General features: G+C 38.8%; 1 protein-coding gene across 2 annotated transcripts; it reads left to right on the plus strand.

Annotated features, from left to right (window-relative positions):
• Window positions 1–664: 664 nt before the first annotated feature.
• si:dkeyp-121d2.7 (zinc finger protein 2) lies at window positions 665–13,796 on the plus strand. Of its 2 annotated transcripts, XM_051657740.1 has the most exons (4): window positions 665–1,761; window positions 1,966–2,147; window positions 4,094–4,175; window positions 10,975–13,796. In XM_051657740.1, exons 1-4 carry the CDS (start codon window positions 1,467–1,469, stop codon window positions 11,835–11,837), a joined length of 1,422 nt encoding a protein of 473 aa, XP_051513700.1. In that variant the 5' UTR covers window positions 665–1,466; the 3' UTR covers window positions 11,838–13,796. The 2 variants fall into 2 exon arrangements, with proteins under 2 accessions (XP_051513700.1, XP_051513701.1); XM_051657741.1 differs by lacking the exons at window positions 665–1,761; window positions 1,966–2,147 and adding an exon at window positions 2,169–2,825.
• The last annotated feature ends 3,280 nt before the right edge of the window (window positions 13,797–17,076 follow it).

Genomic DNA, 17,076 nt, shown 5'->3' on the forward strand with positions numbered 1-17,076 from the left:
GTTATATAGGCCTACTGTAGATTGCGTCATTATCGTTTCAATATTTTGTTTATACAAGTTAAGCTCAGTCGAAAGCATTTGTGGAGTAATGATTACCACAGTTAATTTCAATTTGTCCTCCCTTTTCTTAAAAAAACAAACAAACATCGAAGTTACAGTGAGGCACTTACAGTGAAAGTGTGGTACAGTTTTGGAGGGTCTAAAGGCAGAAACGTGAAGCTTATAATCTTATAAAAGCACTTACAGTAGTTCTTCTGTTAAACGAGTATTAATTGAGCTATAAAGTTGTTTAAATCGTCATTTGTATGGTAGTTTTAAGGGGTTAACGGTGTTAGGCTGTCATGGCAAAAAGTTGTAAAATTGAATATAACTTTACACAGAAAAGTAAATGCTTAAAACATGTTAACACGCATATTGTTTACGTCTTGTGGCTATAGTTTTGAAACGGCTATATATATATATATATATTAAAATCCGTAAATGTAAAAATTAAAATTAAAATTAAAATAAATAAAAATTATATATATATATATATATATATATATATATATATATATATATATATATATAATTTTTATTTATTTTAATTTTAATTTTAATTTTTACATTTACGGATTGGCCCCATTCACTTCCATTTAAAGTACCTCTGTATTCCAGATTTATTTTTTATTTTTTTAAGAAAGGGAGGGACACGTAGACATTTTTGTGGTAATCAGCATTATGCCATAAATGCTGTCGATTGCTTAACTTGTATTGAACTTGGATTATAGGCATACCTTTAATAACATTGTTAAGAACGTAGCCTCATATTTATTATTCCCATTTTGTTAACAATACTGTTCCCATCTCACAGTTTTACTCCTAAGCAAAGTCAATCGGGTGATGTACCAAAACTTTGCGAATCGGTTCGATCGAGTCCTTAAAATATTCGGTTCAAAAGACGCGTTCGTTCGCGAATCGGACACACCAGTAAGCAAAAAGCACTTGAGTTGAGAGAGCTGCTCGCGACACGGTGACATTTCTGCTGATGAAAACGCTTCTTTACGGCTCTTCAGGCATGACCACGGATCTATTTTAACCCAGGACCACCTCGTCGATATATTCGTGGTTTGAATTTTGGGTTGCAAGCTTCGAGAAGGTAGACTGGGAAAGATCCATTGGCTGTGGGTCTGTCTGATCCATTGGCTGTGCGCAAAGTTGGGCTACTTCGGGTGACAACCGCTGCCATAAATCTTGAACAGTTGATTTGTTTAATCAATTGACCAAGTGCACACCTAAACACGGCTTCATGTGTGCAGAAACGATGGTAAAAACATGGTGCTGATATATGCCATAATAGGGATTTTTTTTTCTTTTTCTTTACTAATGTGATTTTTTCCCCACATAGTTTTGATGAAAAAACTAAACTAAACTTATTGTGACATCTCATTTGCACCGTGCATGTGTAACTGTACACTTATGAAACCATGGCGGAATCGGTGAAGACCTTTCAAGCGCACCTGACCGCTGTCATGGATAGTTTGGTTCGCGCATCAGTGTGCGAGATCACCAAACTCTTTCAGGACACGGTGAACGACTACCTGGTGGAAATATCACTGAACAGAAAAGAAAACGAAGCTCTGAAATTGAGATTGAGGCTGACTGAGAATAAACTGAGGAATGAACGCAAATATGGCATGGGCTGGGCGGCCAGTCGGCGCGCCGCAGCTCTGCTTGGCACGGACGACACCGGGCGCAAAACGCGCAAAGTGGATCTCCAAAGTAAGCGCACTGGGCAGCTCACTCTCATTAGATAGTGTGGTTTTCTGTCGTGCATTGCTGTTCCACAGTCAAAATGGAGTGGGAACCTATAATGGCGACCTGCTCCTCACTTCTCAGGTTTCTCTCTCCTTCCTCTCCTCTTTTCCATTCCTCCCTCCCCCTCCTGTTCTCCTCTCTTCCCCCTCCCGTCTTTCTCTCTCTCAGGAGGCAAGCACGGGAAGGAGTGGAGTGCTGATGCGTGGGAGGAGGGGACTGGAAGAGTGAGGGATGAGAGGAGGGACGTGTTCCGAGCACATCTACCAACTGGAGGAGGAGGTGGAGGGGAGGAGGAGGACAGGAGACACATCTCTGGGGAGAGGAAGGAGGCGGCCAGCATTAAAGAGGAGGTGAGTAGCCAATCAGATGTGAGGAAGCAGCTGCAGGGAAGGAAGGAGATAGTGGGGATGCAGAGGGGAACAGACTGGAGGGAGGAAGGACATCGGCTTGAAGATGAGCAGGAGAGGCCCCTTGGACCTTAAAGGAATGTTCCAGGTTCAATACAAGTTAAGCTCAATCGACTGCATTTTGTAGAGTAATGTTGGTTATCACAATATTATTTTGACTCATCTTTCATTTATATACTGCCTGGCCAAAAAAAAAAAAAAAAAGTTGCAGTTTGAAAAAAAGGCAGTGTTATGATCTGGGGTTGCTTCAATTGTTCAGGTCTAGGCTCAGCAATGTTATGCGGCAGTAAAATGAAGTCAGCTGACTACCTGAATGTACTGAATTACCAGGTAATCCCATCAATGGATTTTTTCTTCCCTGAAGGCATGGGCATATTCCAGGACGACAATGGCAAGATTTATCAGGCTCAAATTGTGAAAGAGTGGTTCAGGGAGCATGAGGAATCATTTTCACACATGAATTGGCCACCACAGAGTCCTGACCTTAACCCCACTGAAAGTCTTTGGGATGTGCTGGAGAAGACTTTACAGAGTGATTTGACTCTCCCGTCATCAATACAAGATCTCGGCCAAAAATTTATGCAACTCTGGATGGAAATAAATGTTGTGACACTGCATAAGGTTGTTGAAACAATGCCACAATGAATGCATGGCATAATCAAAGCTAAAGGTGGTCCAATGAAATATTAGAGTATGTGACACTTTTTTGGCCAGGCAGTGTATATACTGTATATTAGGGCTGTGAATCCATTATTTAAAAAAAAATCCTCTGCCGTTTTCCAGTGGACTTTAAAAAAAAAAAAAAAAAAAAAAAAAATATATATATATATATATATATATATATATATATATATATATATATATATATATATATATATATAAAATGGGCAGATCTAATTTACATTAACCTTTATTGGCAAGAGAAACTGAAGTGTACATTGCCAGTTAATTATTAGACACTATACATACAGATATTAAACATATTGAATGCTGAAGTTTAATAGGCTGAAGTTTAAAATATCAAAACTATTATTTTCTCTGGTTGCCGTTCAGTCTCTGGAAGTATACCTGTCTGCAGCTTGCTGAACGGCCAGGTCCTCCTCACACACGCTGGGTTTCACTTGTGCAGTTTGATTTTGACAGTGGTTCGGTTGAAAGTGAGTTAACGTTTTCAGTTGATGCGAAGAGATACTTTCAATCACAAAAACTGCACCAGGGTGACAGACATCCATATTTTATCCTATCATTGTTGACATCAATTATAATTACTGTAATTCATCTTTTTCAGTGCAGAATTTGGTGTCTCCATTCTCTTTTTACATTGAGATGATCACTTTCTCTTTCTACATTAAGACTTGTTATTTAGTTATTCTTTGTCAAGAAGCATTTTTTTTTTTTCATTCAATGTTTTTTTTGGAACCAATATGTTGTGCCCCATTCCAGGGTGCAATAGTGATCTGATATTTGTACATTTTTGATTGTGTAACCCCTACTTGAGACCAAACCTACAACCTTTGTGTTTTTGTGTTATTGTTGTTTATTATTCACTATCAGTATTAAAAGAAATGGGTCCTTGTTAGGTAAAAATTATTCATTTCAAACAGAGTTCCCACGACAATGGAAAACCTGGAAATATCAGGCCTGGATAAGTCAAGGAAATTAATACATTTTAAAAGGTCATCAAAAAGACTTGGAAATTCTATAGTGAATAGATATTTGTAGTTATGCTCAGCTCTAAAATATTTCATTGGGATTTTTGTTTTTTAATGCAATCTTTATACAATCATTTTTAAAAAGCCTCATCCAGTAATCATGAACGACTTGAAGTCCTGAAAATTAATTGGTCAAAAGGTGTGGGAACCATCTCCTTATGTTTTTGCTCTTTTAAGGTGGGAAGCTACAGACTAGACTCGTTGAGGCTTTTGCAAGAGGCCCTACAGATGAACCAAAGTGAAACCAGCCCTTCTTGTGGTAAGCACTACAATACCTTGTTTGGGACAACCAGGATACATTTTCTTTTTTTTTTTTTTATGAGTTGCGTTGGTAAAGGAATAGTTTGCTAAAAATTACAATTATGCCACAATTTACTTGACCTCATGTTGTTTTAAACCCATATGCTGTTTTTGTTGTTTTTACATGGAACACAACAGAAGATATTTTGAAGAATTTACACATATTTTTACAGAATGTACTCCTTGTTCCCATGCAGTAACAGTTCATTGTGATCATGGGCTGTCAAGCTCTATAAAGAGCAACAAAACACAATGAAAGTAGTCCATATGACATGGTTAAATAATTATGACCTTTGAAAGCTGCAGCAGAGGTAGGGGCACACGCATTTATCGAAATATTGCAAATGTACATATCGCGATAATGAAGGGCTTGCCATAATGTAATTATGGCGATGCAGGTGTGTGTGCGTGCGTGCAGTGTGAATAGCCAATGATCCCGTGAGTGAGCCCCGGGGCTCAAGCACCCACGGAAAAGCGAGATATTAATTTTCATTTTCTTCATGTCATTTTAACATTAATAGATTGGGCGATTACATGAGAGAAGTCACATTTCAGTAAGTTACACAGTATTTTTCAACCTATCCTCAGATGTTCTTTCACGTTTCTTCTGTGCTAGTCAGAGAACTCGGAGAGAGAGAGCATTGTGCCCCGCTCCATTTGAATGGGCAGCTACCGCGATCTGTCACGCACAGCATTCTAGAGCATCTAAACAATATTTATTGTTTGAATTATGTGATAAAATTGACTTCTTTTTTAAACTGAGACTAAAATCATGTTTCTCCAAAAACTGCTTCCGACTCAAATGATGGAGCGTGACGCATCTTTTTAAAGATGTCGTTCCGCAAGTGTTTCCTATGCGAACAACACATCCCGCCGTCTGATGAGCATGAGAGCTGTTTTCACTGCCTGGGCCGCACCCATGCACAAGCAGCTCTCATGGAGACAGACTGCCCTCACTGCGAGGGCATGAATCTCCGGACGCTGCGCTCTAGGATCAACCTCGTTCTGAGGGAAGATCCAGCCTCTCGTGCCCTCCCACCCACCTCTTCTGTGTGATGTCCTGAGGAACCACAAGAGGAGGCACGGCGGGGCAGTAAGGTTGAGCTGGAAGAATTAGAGGAGGATCTTGTGCCGAAGCAAACCCTGCGAGCCTCCCAAACTTTCGATCTTCCGATGAGCTCAGACCCTCTATTGGAGTGCACGGCCTCATTACGTTTGGTGGCTCTGACGATGGGGATGATGCTGTATCACTCGCAGCTTCAGGCGAGTGGTTCATGGGGGATGTTGCTGCCTTTTCCCCCAGCGAGGGTGAAAAACATGCACACCCTACAGACCAGGAGCTTCTTCGCGTTCTCAAAAGAGTGGTTGAAGAGCTTGGTCTTCAGTGTTCCCCTCCAGAAGAGCCAGAAAAGTCTTGCCTGGATGAATGGTTTTGCAAACCGGCTGTCTTCAACAGACTGCGGTCCGAAGGAGTGCACCATTCTTCCCTGAGGTCCACGTGGAGCACACAAAGACCTGGCATGTGCCCTACTTTTCGTGCACTCAGGTCGGAGATGCTGCTGTCCTCATTAAGTGGACCATGCTGAGGAAGAAGGCTACTCAAAGCTTCCCCCAGTGGAACAGGCGGTTGCAGCTCACCTCTGCCATAATACTGCCATGGGATGGAAATACCGCCCCGCCCACCTCTCCAAGCCGTGTCCACTGATGACCGCACTGGCTGGAAGAGCTTATACAGCAGCGAGCCAAGATGGTTCAGCCCTCCACAGCATGTCGGTGCTCCAGGTTTTTCAAGCTAAGCTTGTCAAACAATGGATGAGCAAGGCCCCGATCCAGATTTGTCGCACTGCTACAGATTTGGTTCTGCGAACCACAAAAGCTACCGCTCAGGCCATTGGCAAAGCGATGAGCAGCCTGGTGGTTCTGGACTGGCATATTTGGCTAACTCTCACAGAGATGCGTGATGCAGAGAAAGCCGCCCTCCTCAACACCCCGGTGTCGCCCAACTGTCTCTTTGGCAACACCGTGGAAGGCTTTTTAAAGCGCTTCATCGTGGCACAAAAGCAGTCTGAAGTGATGAAACATTTTCTTCCAAAGAGATGTATCACTTACCCTTTCCCGGCATGCTCCTGATCTAATTCCGGGCTGCCCCAGCGCAGCCGAAAGCTACTGTTTAGCCGTCTGTGAGGCCACACAAACCGTGGCCCAAGCATAAGCACCCGACGTCTCTGCGCGAAAAACTTGCTGACGGAAAAACCCCGGCCATGCAGCAGAAACTTTCCAGACATGCCCAGCCCTGTGAAGAGGAGCACAGAGCTCGCCATTATTCATCACCCAGAGCCAAACAAGGCTCGATTCGAGGCGCACAGTGTTTCTCCCATCTTCCCCATTACTGTTCAGTGGGAACAGGACATTGTTCAAAATGTTGCTTCTGTGTTTATTACTAACAGAGGTTGTTCTCGCAAAAGAAAAAGCGCCCGTTGTACAAACACTGGACGCTCACACAGCGAAAAGGGCCATTTCCTCTTCACGTATCATACATCCCACACACTATGCTCAACCGCTTTCCTATGGTGAGCAGCGCTCTATTTCCTATAGCGAGCGAATTAATAAGCCCGCTGTCCCGCTGCGCGAACGCGTGGTGAGCTCTCACGGGTGTGTCAGACTGGGTGTTAAAAGTGACCGTGCACGGTTATATGATTCAGTTTGTACACTGGCCACCTCGCTTCACCCATGTTTTGCAATCTGTGGTCCGACCACAGGATGCGCCGGATGAGTCTCCTTGCAAAAAACGCAATAGAGACTGTCCCAGACTGTGACACAAACAGCGGGGTTTACAGCCGTTATTTTCTCGTTCCAAAAAAAGACTGCGGGCTTTGGCCGATCCTAGATCTGAAATGCTTGAATCGTGCGCTCACGAAGCACCCGTTCAAAATGATAAATCAGAAACAGATCTTATCGCACATCCGTCCTCAGGACTGGTTTGCGCCAATAGATCTGAAGGACGCATACTTTCATGTTCCAATTGCACCGCGTCACAGGCAGTTTTTGAGATTTGCGCTTGAGAGGACTGTTTATCAATTCAAAGTCCTTCCTTCGGTCTGTCTCTGGCTCCCCGCACATTCACGAAGTGTATCGATGCGGCGCTCACCACATTGAAAATGAATGGTGTGCATGTTTTGTATTACCTCGACGATTGGCTATTACTAGCCCAATCAGAGGCACTACTGAATGAACATATAGACTTGCTGCTTTGCCATCTGAAAAATCTGTGTCTGAATGTCAACTTGGCGAAAAGCACACTTTTTCCCAGCCAAAAAATCTCCTTTTAGGGGTTCGTCTCGACTTCGTGAGCATGCGCACGCACTTCACGAACGAGCACGTACAGACCGTTCTTCAGAGTTTGTCTTAGTTCAAACTGGGGAAAACATTGCCACTGATGTCATTTCAGAGAATGCTGGGTTTTATGGCGGCACCATCTGCCATCATACTGTTAGGTCTGTTATACATGAGACCTCTCAAGTACTGGCTCAGACGGCACGTTCTACATTGCGCCTGGAGCCTCGGGCGCATGCGCACCATGGTGACTCACTGCTGTCTGGCTGCTCTAGCACCATGGACAGCGGCAGTCTTCTACCAACAGGGTGTTATGCTGGGTCAAATTTTCAGAAGAAAATTGGTGACCACAGATGCATCCAACACGGGTTGGGGAGCAGTGTGCGATGTACGGCCGACTTTCGGCACCTGGACAGGTGCGAGACAGGTGTGGCACATCAACTGCCTAGAAGTACTGGCTGTCTTTCTAGTTTTAAGAGCTTTTCATTCCGACATTGCGAATCACCACATTCTGATTCGTTCGGACAACACATTGGTGTACATAAATTGCCAGGGCAGACTCCGATCACCACAGTTAATGAGCATGACACAACGCCTCCTCCAATGGAGTGGGCATCATCTCCTTTCGTTGCATGCAACATATGTCTTGGTCCATCTGAATTTCGGAGTGGATCTGTTGTCACGCCAGGGAGTATTACCAGGGGAATAGAGACTTCATCCTCAAACAGTGATAAGGATTTGGGAAATATTTGGCAAAACAGAAGTTGACATATTCACATCCGCAGAAAACGCCCACTGTCCCCTCTGGTACTCCATGTCCCAAGCTCTGCTGGGCGTGGATGCGCTGGATCACAAATGGCCGGCGAAATGCAAATATAGGTTTCCCCTGGTGTGCCTCCTTCAAAGTCCGTGAGGACATGGAAACAGTTCTGTTAATTGAGCCAAAATGGCCCAATCAGTCCTGGTTTCCGGAGATGATAGAAATAATAGACAGCCCTCCGTGGGAAATACCGCTGAGGAGAGACCTTCTCTCTCAAGCACAAGACACGATTTACACGTGTGGCCCCTGAATGGAGCACATCGGACGAGCCAGAATTGGCTCAGTTGGTGATGAATACCATTTTAAATGCTAGAGCACCGTCCACGAGATGCCTCTATGCACTTAAATGGTGCATGTTTGCAAATTGGTGCTCTTCACATGGTAAAAACCTGGTGAATCACCCCATTTTGACATTCTTTCAAGAGCGGCTGGACGCTGGTCTTACCCCGTCAATGCTCAAGCTTTATGTAGCGACTATCTCCGCATACTACGCCCTGGAGGCTGACTCTTCGATTGGCAAACATAATCTAGTGATAAAGTTCCTTAGGGGAGCGAGGCGTTTGAACCCCCCTCGCCCTGCTATGGTGCTGACTTGGGACTTGAATCTGGTGCTGAAGGCACTCACAAACTCCCTGTTTGAATCACTGGAATCTGTTGAGCTGTGGGTGCTTTCCTTAAAGACTGCACTCCTATTGGCTTTGGCCTCATTTAAACGGGTGGGTGACATGCAGGTGCTGTTGACTGACAGCTCATGCCTGGAGTTTGGTCCAGATCTGTCAAAAGCCACCAATAAACCTAGAAAAGGCTACATGCTTAAGGTTTTATCAACGCACTTCAGGGCTCAGGTGGTTCATTTACAAGCCTTCTTTCCCCCACCATTTAATTCAGATGAAGAGCAATCTATGCATATGTTATGCTCGGTGAGGGCATTGCATACATATGTTGAGCGCACCCATCAGTTTAGGCTGTCGGATCAGCTCTTTATTTGTTATGGAGGATGCACAAAAGGAATGTCCATCTCCAAACAAAGGCTCTCTTGCTGGATCGTTGATGCGATCACCCTTGCTTACGTATCACAGGGAGTGAATTGCCCTATTGGTGTCAAAGCGCATGGCCTCTTCATGGGCGTGGACAAACGGTGTGTCCTTACAGGATGTTGTTTGGCAGCAGGATGGTCCTCAAAAAACATGTTTGCAAGGTTTTATAACCTGGACATGGCATCCATCTCTTCACAAGTCCTCTCTGTATAGAGCGCTTCTTACTTTCAAGCGGGTGAGCACAAGCCCTTATTATGGGTGGGCTACCGACTATAATCAACACAGCCACCTAATTATATGCTGTTGAACTGCTTCTTTTAAAGTCATAAGCACTCCCATAAGAAATAAAACCTACTTTCCCAACCTTGTTGTGAGAGGGTTAATAATCCATACTGTGTATATCTATGTGGTTCATATAGATCCCAGACTACATTAGTTTCCATCTGGCAACCACCATGTGGGATTATTCATATACACTTTAATATGACTTATAAATCATCGACCTGTGGCCTGTGACTCCTTATGAATATCTCTATTTGGAGTTATAACTCTGGGAGTGTAATGTCACATAGTGCGGTGTGATGGGATACCATTCCCCATAGTACTTACGGCAATGTCGAGAGAACAGAATCAATAGGGAACGTCTCCGGTTACACATGTAACCTTGGTTCACTGAAATGAAGGGAACGAACATTGCCAAAGCTGGCCGCACTACTACTTTTCATAATATGAGTGACTCACTCTTGTCCCTGTCAGAAACTTCTGAAGAAATGGTGACTGAGTGCCCGCTTATATAGGCCAACTGCGCACCTAGAGTGACGGGGCTCAGACACCATTGCCAATCGGAAGATTGCCGTGATTGAATAACGGTTTCAACAAGGTCGTCTAGAAGGACTTCCCCCATAGTGCTTATGGCAATGTCTCGTTCCCTTCATCTCAGGGAACCGAGGTTACATGTGTAACCGGAGATGTTTTATGCCATAAAATGTATATCTATGCCTAGAATACAATATTAAGAAATACTGTGTATCAAATATTACAAATAAATGCTTTGTTTACAATGCCTAACCTTTTTAATTTCAGAGGCATTTTTGTCACTTTTGTTGGCCTTTTCGCCAGGAGCCCATGTTAATTTCTGACCCTGATCACATTGTACATCACGTTTTTCTTCCATATTGTACAGCCTTAAGCAGGAGAAAGAGAAGGAGAAAGATTATCTGTGAATAACAGCTTGTAATTAATGTCTGTACCTCACACAAAGCTATCTTATGACTTCAGAGGACTTGGAAGATAGCACACTAGTCTTGTGGACAGCTTTATAATAGTCCATACTTTTATAAAGGTTTTTTTGTCCTGTTTGGAGATTAACAGTGTGTTGTCTTTAAAAACTCTCGATGTGTGGTAAAGAGGAGTGTGTACATTCTTCAAAATGTTTCGTGTTCCAAGGAAAAAATAACAGCATATGGGTTTGGAACAACATGAGGGTGAGAAAATAAATACAGAATGTTCATTATGGGTGAACTTTTTTTGTATAAAGGATTAGTATATATGTCTGTATATGACTTCAGGAGAAATGGGCACTGCCTCTACTGGTCCTGAATCGGCTGCTGCAGAAGTGTGGGAGGAGCAGCCACCCATGCTAGAGGAACCAATGGCCAGTGGAGATGAGCTCAGCAGACTTGAGACTGCCCTCAAGTCAGAGCGTGAATGGGAGGAGGCGGAGTCATGCCTGGGCAGCCCCTCTAATGAGGGGTGTGGGACCGCAGGTGTGGCATTCATTGGACTAGACGGTCTGTGCAGCTCTCAGCAGGATGTGTCATCATCATTACATAGAGCCGACCCTACTGAACTACAACTCCCATCAGCCCCTACGAACAAGGAAGAGGAGGAAGAGTCAGGAGGAGAGGGTGGAGACATCCTGCATTTCTGCCCACGCTGTAGCAGCGGCTTCAATTCCGCCTCTGACCTGGCGGCGCACTCTTGCCCCGTGTCTGAGGAGCGGCCCTTTCAGTGCTCTACATGCGAGAGAGCGTTCAGCCATGCCTGGAGCCTCAAGAGTCATGAATGTGTGCAGATAGGAGAGCAGTCGCATCGCTGCGAACTCTGTGGCAAGCGATTCACGCACTCGCGGTCCCTGGAGCGCCATCATCTGGTTCACACTGGCGAGCGCCCCCACAGGTGCCCGCAGTGTGGCCGCAGCTTTAGTCGTCTTGGAAACTTGGAGAGGCACCAGCGCATCCACACAGGCGAAAGGCCGTATGAGTGCGGGGAGTGTGGGAAAAGATTCAGTCGAGTGGAATACCTGAAACGGCATCAGCAGATCCATATTGGAGAAAAAGCCGAGCGGAACTCCCAGTACTGCTCTCAGTGCAACCAGACGTTCAGTGATACTGAGCAGTTCAAGCAGCATCAATGTTCTTACAATACTTAATGTTAATCAGTGTACAGGTGCTCATCCAATAATGTGATGCTCCTCTAAATCCTGCTCTTAGATAAAACTAGACCTGAAACACAAAAATCATTATTTACGCACCTTCACGTTGTTCCAAACTTGTGTACTGTTTTTTTCCCCCCAGTGGAACACAAAAATTTTCACAGAATTATTTTCCATACAGCAACAATTCATAGTGACGAAAACAGTTAAGCTCCGAGAAGGAAACAACATAAAATTGCATAAAATTATAGACTTGTGCGCTGTATTGAAAGTCTTCTGAAGTCATACGATAGCTTTGTATGAAATCAGGCCAATAGTAAATTATTATAAGATGTGTGTATCAATGGTGTTTGACGTCAAACCTAGCACAACACTATAAAACATATTTATTTTGGTAGCACTTTACAATAAGGTTCCATTTGTTAACATTAGTTAATGCATTAGGTGTCATGAACAAATAATGAACAGTATAGTTTTTACAGCATTTATTAATATTTGTGAATGTTAGTGAATAAAAATACAATTGTTTTTTTGGTTTAAAAAATGATTTAAAAAATGTATTAGTACATGTTGAAATTAACATTAACCAAGATTAATAAATGCTGTAAAAGTATTGTTCATTGTTAGTTCATGTTAACTTACGTTGTTAAGTAATGTTAACAAATGGAACTTTATTGTGAAGTATAACCTACAGTATATTACTAAATTGAACGTGAAAGCAAATGAGATTTTAGAGCTTCGGCTACAGTTAAATGTTTTTTTTTTTGTGTGAAAATAAAAAAAATTCCAGTCTGTTTCTGACATAAAGCAATCATACGGCTTCAGAAGACTTGGAATATAAAGCAAGAGTCGTACTTATTTGGTGCTTTTATTAATGTTATATGAAAGAGCATCATAAAGAATTAAATAAACATTTCTACTAGAATAAAATTAAATTGTTCCATGGAAAAAACTACCAGCATACAGGTTTGAAAAGATATGAGGGTGAGTAAGTAGTTTTAATACTTTAATTTTAATACAAATTAAGCAGAATTTTAATTTTCGGGGAAAATATTCACTTAACTAGTCAGACTAGCTCTCATAAGACATTTTTCATAATCCTATTAGAATAATATTTTTGTTAACACACTGGACTCACATAATTGGTAAGCATCTGATCACATGCCTTCCACCACCTTTACCAACCCCAAACATGACTTGTTACAGATATCGCAATGTAAAACTGAACACAAATCCTTCACCTTTAAAGCAAAGCACACTTAATCCAGTGCAATGACAACGATATTTCAAAGCAGTGCCAGAACCACCTAAATAAGTAGTATTATTGTAGTATTATTATTAATTTTAAGAAACTATTTACCCATTATGCACAATTTTCACTTATGTTATTTATTGCACAATGTAACAAGCACCTGTTACAACTCCCAAGAATGTGTAAATGCAAATAACTTCATTTTTTTATGTCAGGCTACCTATACCTTTTTTTGTGAAAAGACATTTAGAGATGCTCATTTCCTTTTTAATAGCAAACAGTCTATGACATTTTATGCATACAGTCTTACAGTAAATATAACTCTTAAAGATCCCACATGTTTTTCTACTAATCTTCACTCAAAACAAGTGAAATATTTGTTGTGATGATCAGTTGTATTGCTTTAGGTCTTGCCATTAAAATTGGTATTTTTCCATGTTATAGTCTAGTTACTTTACCAGTTTCTTACCTGATGGAACAATATGGTAAATGTGAATAAATCCCTCTCAAATGTACACACTTATGTACCTTATTTTGACCCAAGAATGTATTATACATTTCAACAAACTGCATTTCCAAATTCTGCATAAAAAATTAAATTCTGAATGCTGTCATGGAAAAAGAATTCACACTGTACATAAAGCATTACTTTTTATGATTCTGTACATAGAATAGAGTCTATGCAATAAAGTAAAATAAATAAATACTGCTACTCTATAATTCTATTTCTGTAGACAGAATAGTCTATTTAATAGACTAAAATAAATAAATACTGCTAATCTATAATTCTATTTATGAAGATAGAATAGTCTATTCAATAGAGTAAAATAAATACTGCTACTCTATATTTCTATTTCTGTAGATAGAATAGTCTATTCAATAGAGTAAAATAAAATACTGCTACTCTATAATTATATTTCTGTAGACAGAATAGAGTCTATTCAATAGTTAAGAGTAAAATAAATAAATACTGCTACTCTATAATTCTATTTCTGTAGATAGAATAGTCAATTCAACAGAGTAAAATAAATAAAAACTGCTACTCTATAATTCTATTTCTGTATATAGAATAGAGTCAATTCAATAGAGCAAAATAAATACATGCTGCTACTCTATAATTCTATTTCTGTAGATAGAATAGTCTATTTAATAGAGTAAAATAAATAAATACTTCTCTATAATTCTGTTTCTGTAGACAGAATAGAGTCTATTCAATAGAGTAAAATAAATAAATACTGCTACACTATAATTCTATTTCTGAAGATAGAATGGAGTCTATTCAATAGTTAAGAGTAAAATAAATAAATACTGCTACTGTAATTCTATTTCTGTAGATATAATAGAGTCTATTCAATAGAATAAAATAAATACTGCTACTCTATAATTCTATTTCTGTAGATAGAATAGAGTCTATTCAAATAGAGCAAAATAAATAAATACTGCTACTATAATTCTATTTCTGCAGATAGAATAGAGTCTATTCAGTAGAATAAAATAAATACTGCTACTCTATAATTCTATTTCTGTAGATAGAATAGTCTATTCAATAGTTAAGAGTAAAATAAATAAATAATGCTACTCTATAATTCTATTTCTGTAGATAGAATAGTCTATTCAATAGTTAAGAGTAAAATAAATAAATACTGCTACTCTATAATTCTATTTCTGTAGATAGAATAGTCTATTCAATAGAATAAAATAAAAACTGCTACTCTATAATTCTATTTCTGTAGATAGAATAGAGTCTAGTTAATAGAGTAAAATAAATAAATACTTCTCTATAATTCTGTTTCTGTAGATAGAATATAGTCTATTCAAACAGAGCAAAATAAATAAATACTGCTACTCAATAATTCTATTTCTGCACATAGAATCGAGTCTATACAATAGAGTAAAATAAATAAATACTGCTACTCTATATTTCTATTTCTGTAGATAGAATAGTCTATTCAATAGAGTAAAATAAATACTGCTACTCTATAATTCTATTTCTGTAGATAGAATAGAGTCTATACAATAGAGTAAAATAAATAAAAAATGCTACTCTATAATTCTATTTTTGTAGATAGAATAGTCTATTTAATAGAGTAAAATAAATAAATACTTCTCTATAATTCTGTTTCTGTAGACAGAATAAAGTATATTCAATAGAGTAAAATAAATAAATACTGCTACACTATAATTCTATTTCTGAAGATAGAATGGAGTCTATTCAACAGTTAAGAGTAAAATAAATAAATAATGCTATTCTATAATTCTATTTCTGTAGATAGAATAGTCTAGTTAATAGAGTAAAATAAATAAATATTGCTACTCTATAATTCTATTTCTGTAGATAGAATAGAGTCTATACAATAGAGTAAAATAAATAAAAAATACTTCTCTATAATTCTATTTCTGTAGACAGAATAGTCTACAATAGAGCAAAATAAATAAATACTGCTACTCTATAATTCTATTTCTGTAGATAGAATAGTCTATTTAATAGAGTAAAATAAAAATAAATACTTCTCTATAATTCTGTTTCTGTAGATAGAATATAGTCTATTCAAATAGAGCAGAATAAATAAATACTGCTACTCTATAATTCTATTTCTGTAGATATAATAGAGTCTATTCAATAGAATAAAATAAATACTGCTACTCTATAATTCTATTTCTGCAGATAGGATAGTCTATTCAGTAGTTAGAGTAAAATAAATAAATACTGCTACTCTATAATTCTATTTCTGTAGATAGAATAGTCTAGTTAATAGAGTAAATTAAATAAATACTGCTACTCTATAATTCTATTTCTGCAGATAGAATAGTCTATTTAATAGAGTAAAATAAAAATAAATACTTCTCTATAATTCTGTTTCTGTAGACAGAATAAAGTATATTCAATAGAGTAAAATAAATAAATACTGCTACACTATAATTCTATTTCTGAAGATAGAATGGAGTCTATTCAATAGAGTAAAATAAATAAATACTGCTACTCTATAATTCTATTCCTGTAGATAGAATAGAGTCTATTCAATAGAGTAAAATAAATAAATAATGCTACTCTATAATTCTATTCCTGTAGATAGAATAGAGTCTATTCAATAGAGTAAAATAAATAAATACTGCTACTCTATAATTCTATTCCTGTAGATAGAATAGAGTCTATTCAATAGAGTAAAATAAATAAATACTGCTACTCTATAATTCTATTCCTGTAGATAGAATAGAGTCTATTCAACAGAGTAAAATAAGATAAATAATGCTACTCTATAATTCTATTTCTGTAGACAGAATAGTCTACAATAGAGCAAAATAAATAAATACTGCTACTCTATAATTCTATTTCTGTAGATAGAATAGATTCTATACAATAGAGCAAAATAAATAAATACTGCTACTCTATAATTCTATTCCTGTAGATAGAATAGAGTCTATACAATAGAGCAAAATAAATACATACTGCTACTCTATAATTCTATTTCTGTAGATAGAATAGATTCTATACAATAGAGCAAAATAAATAAATACTGCTACTCTATAATTCTATTCCTGTAGATAGAATAGAGTCTATACAATAGAGCAAAATAAATACATACTGCTACTCTATAATTCTATTTCTGTAGATAGAGTCTATTCAATAGAGCAAAATAAATAAATACTGCTACTCTATAATTCTATTCCTATAGATAGAATAGAGTCTATTCAATAGAGTAAAATAAATAAATACTGCTACTCTATAATTCTATTCCTGTAGATAGAATAGAGTCTATTCAACAGAGTAAAATAAATACATACTGCTACTCTATAATTCTATTTCTGTAGATAGAATAGTCTATTCAATAGAGCAAAATAAAAACATACTGCTACTCTATAATTCTATTCCTGTAGATAGAATATAGTCTATTCAATAGAGCAAAATAAATAAATACTGCTGTTCTATAATTCTATTACCTCTCTTGTTGGCAGCTGCAATTAAAACGAGGGCAATGCAAAAAA

The sequence above is a fragment of the Myxocyprinus asiaticus genome, chromosome 27 (assembly GCF_019703515.2).
Source record: "Myxocyprinus asiaticus isolate MX2 ecotype Aquarium Trade chromosome 27, UBuf_Myxa_2, whole genome shotgun sequence".
Classification (NCBI taxonomy): Eukaryota; Metazoa; Chordata; class Actinopteri; order Cypriniformes; family Catostomidae; genus Myxocyprinus; species Myxocyprinus asiaticus.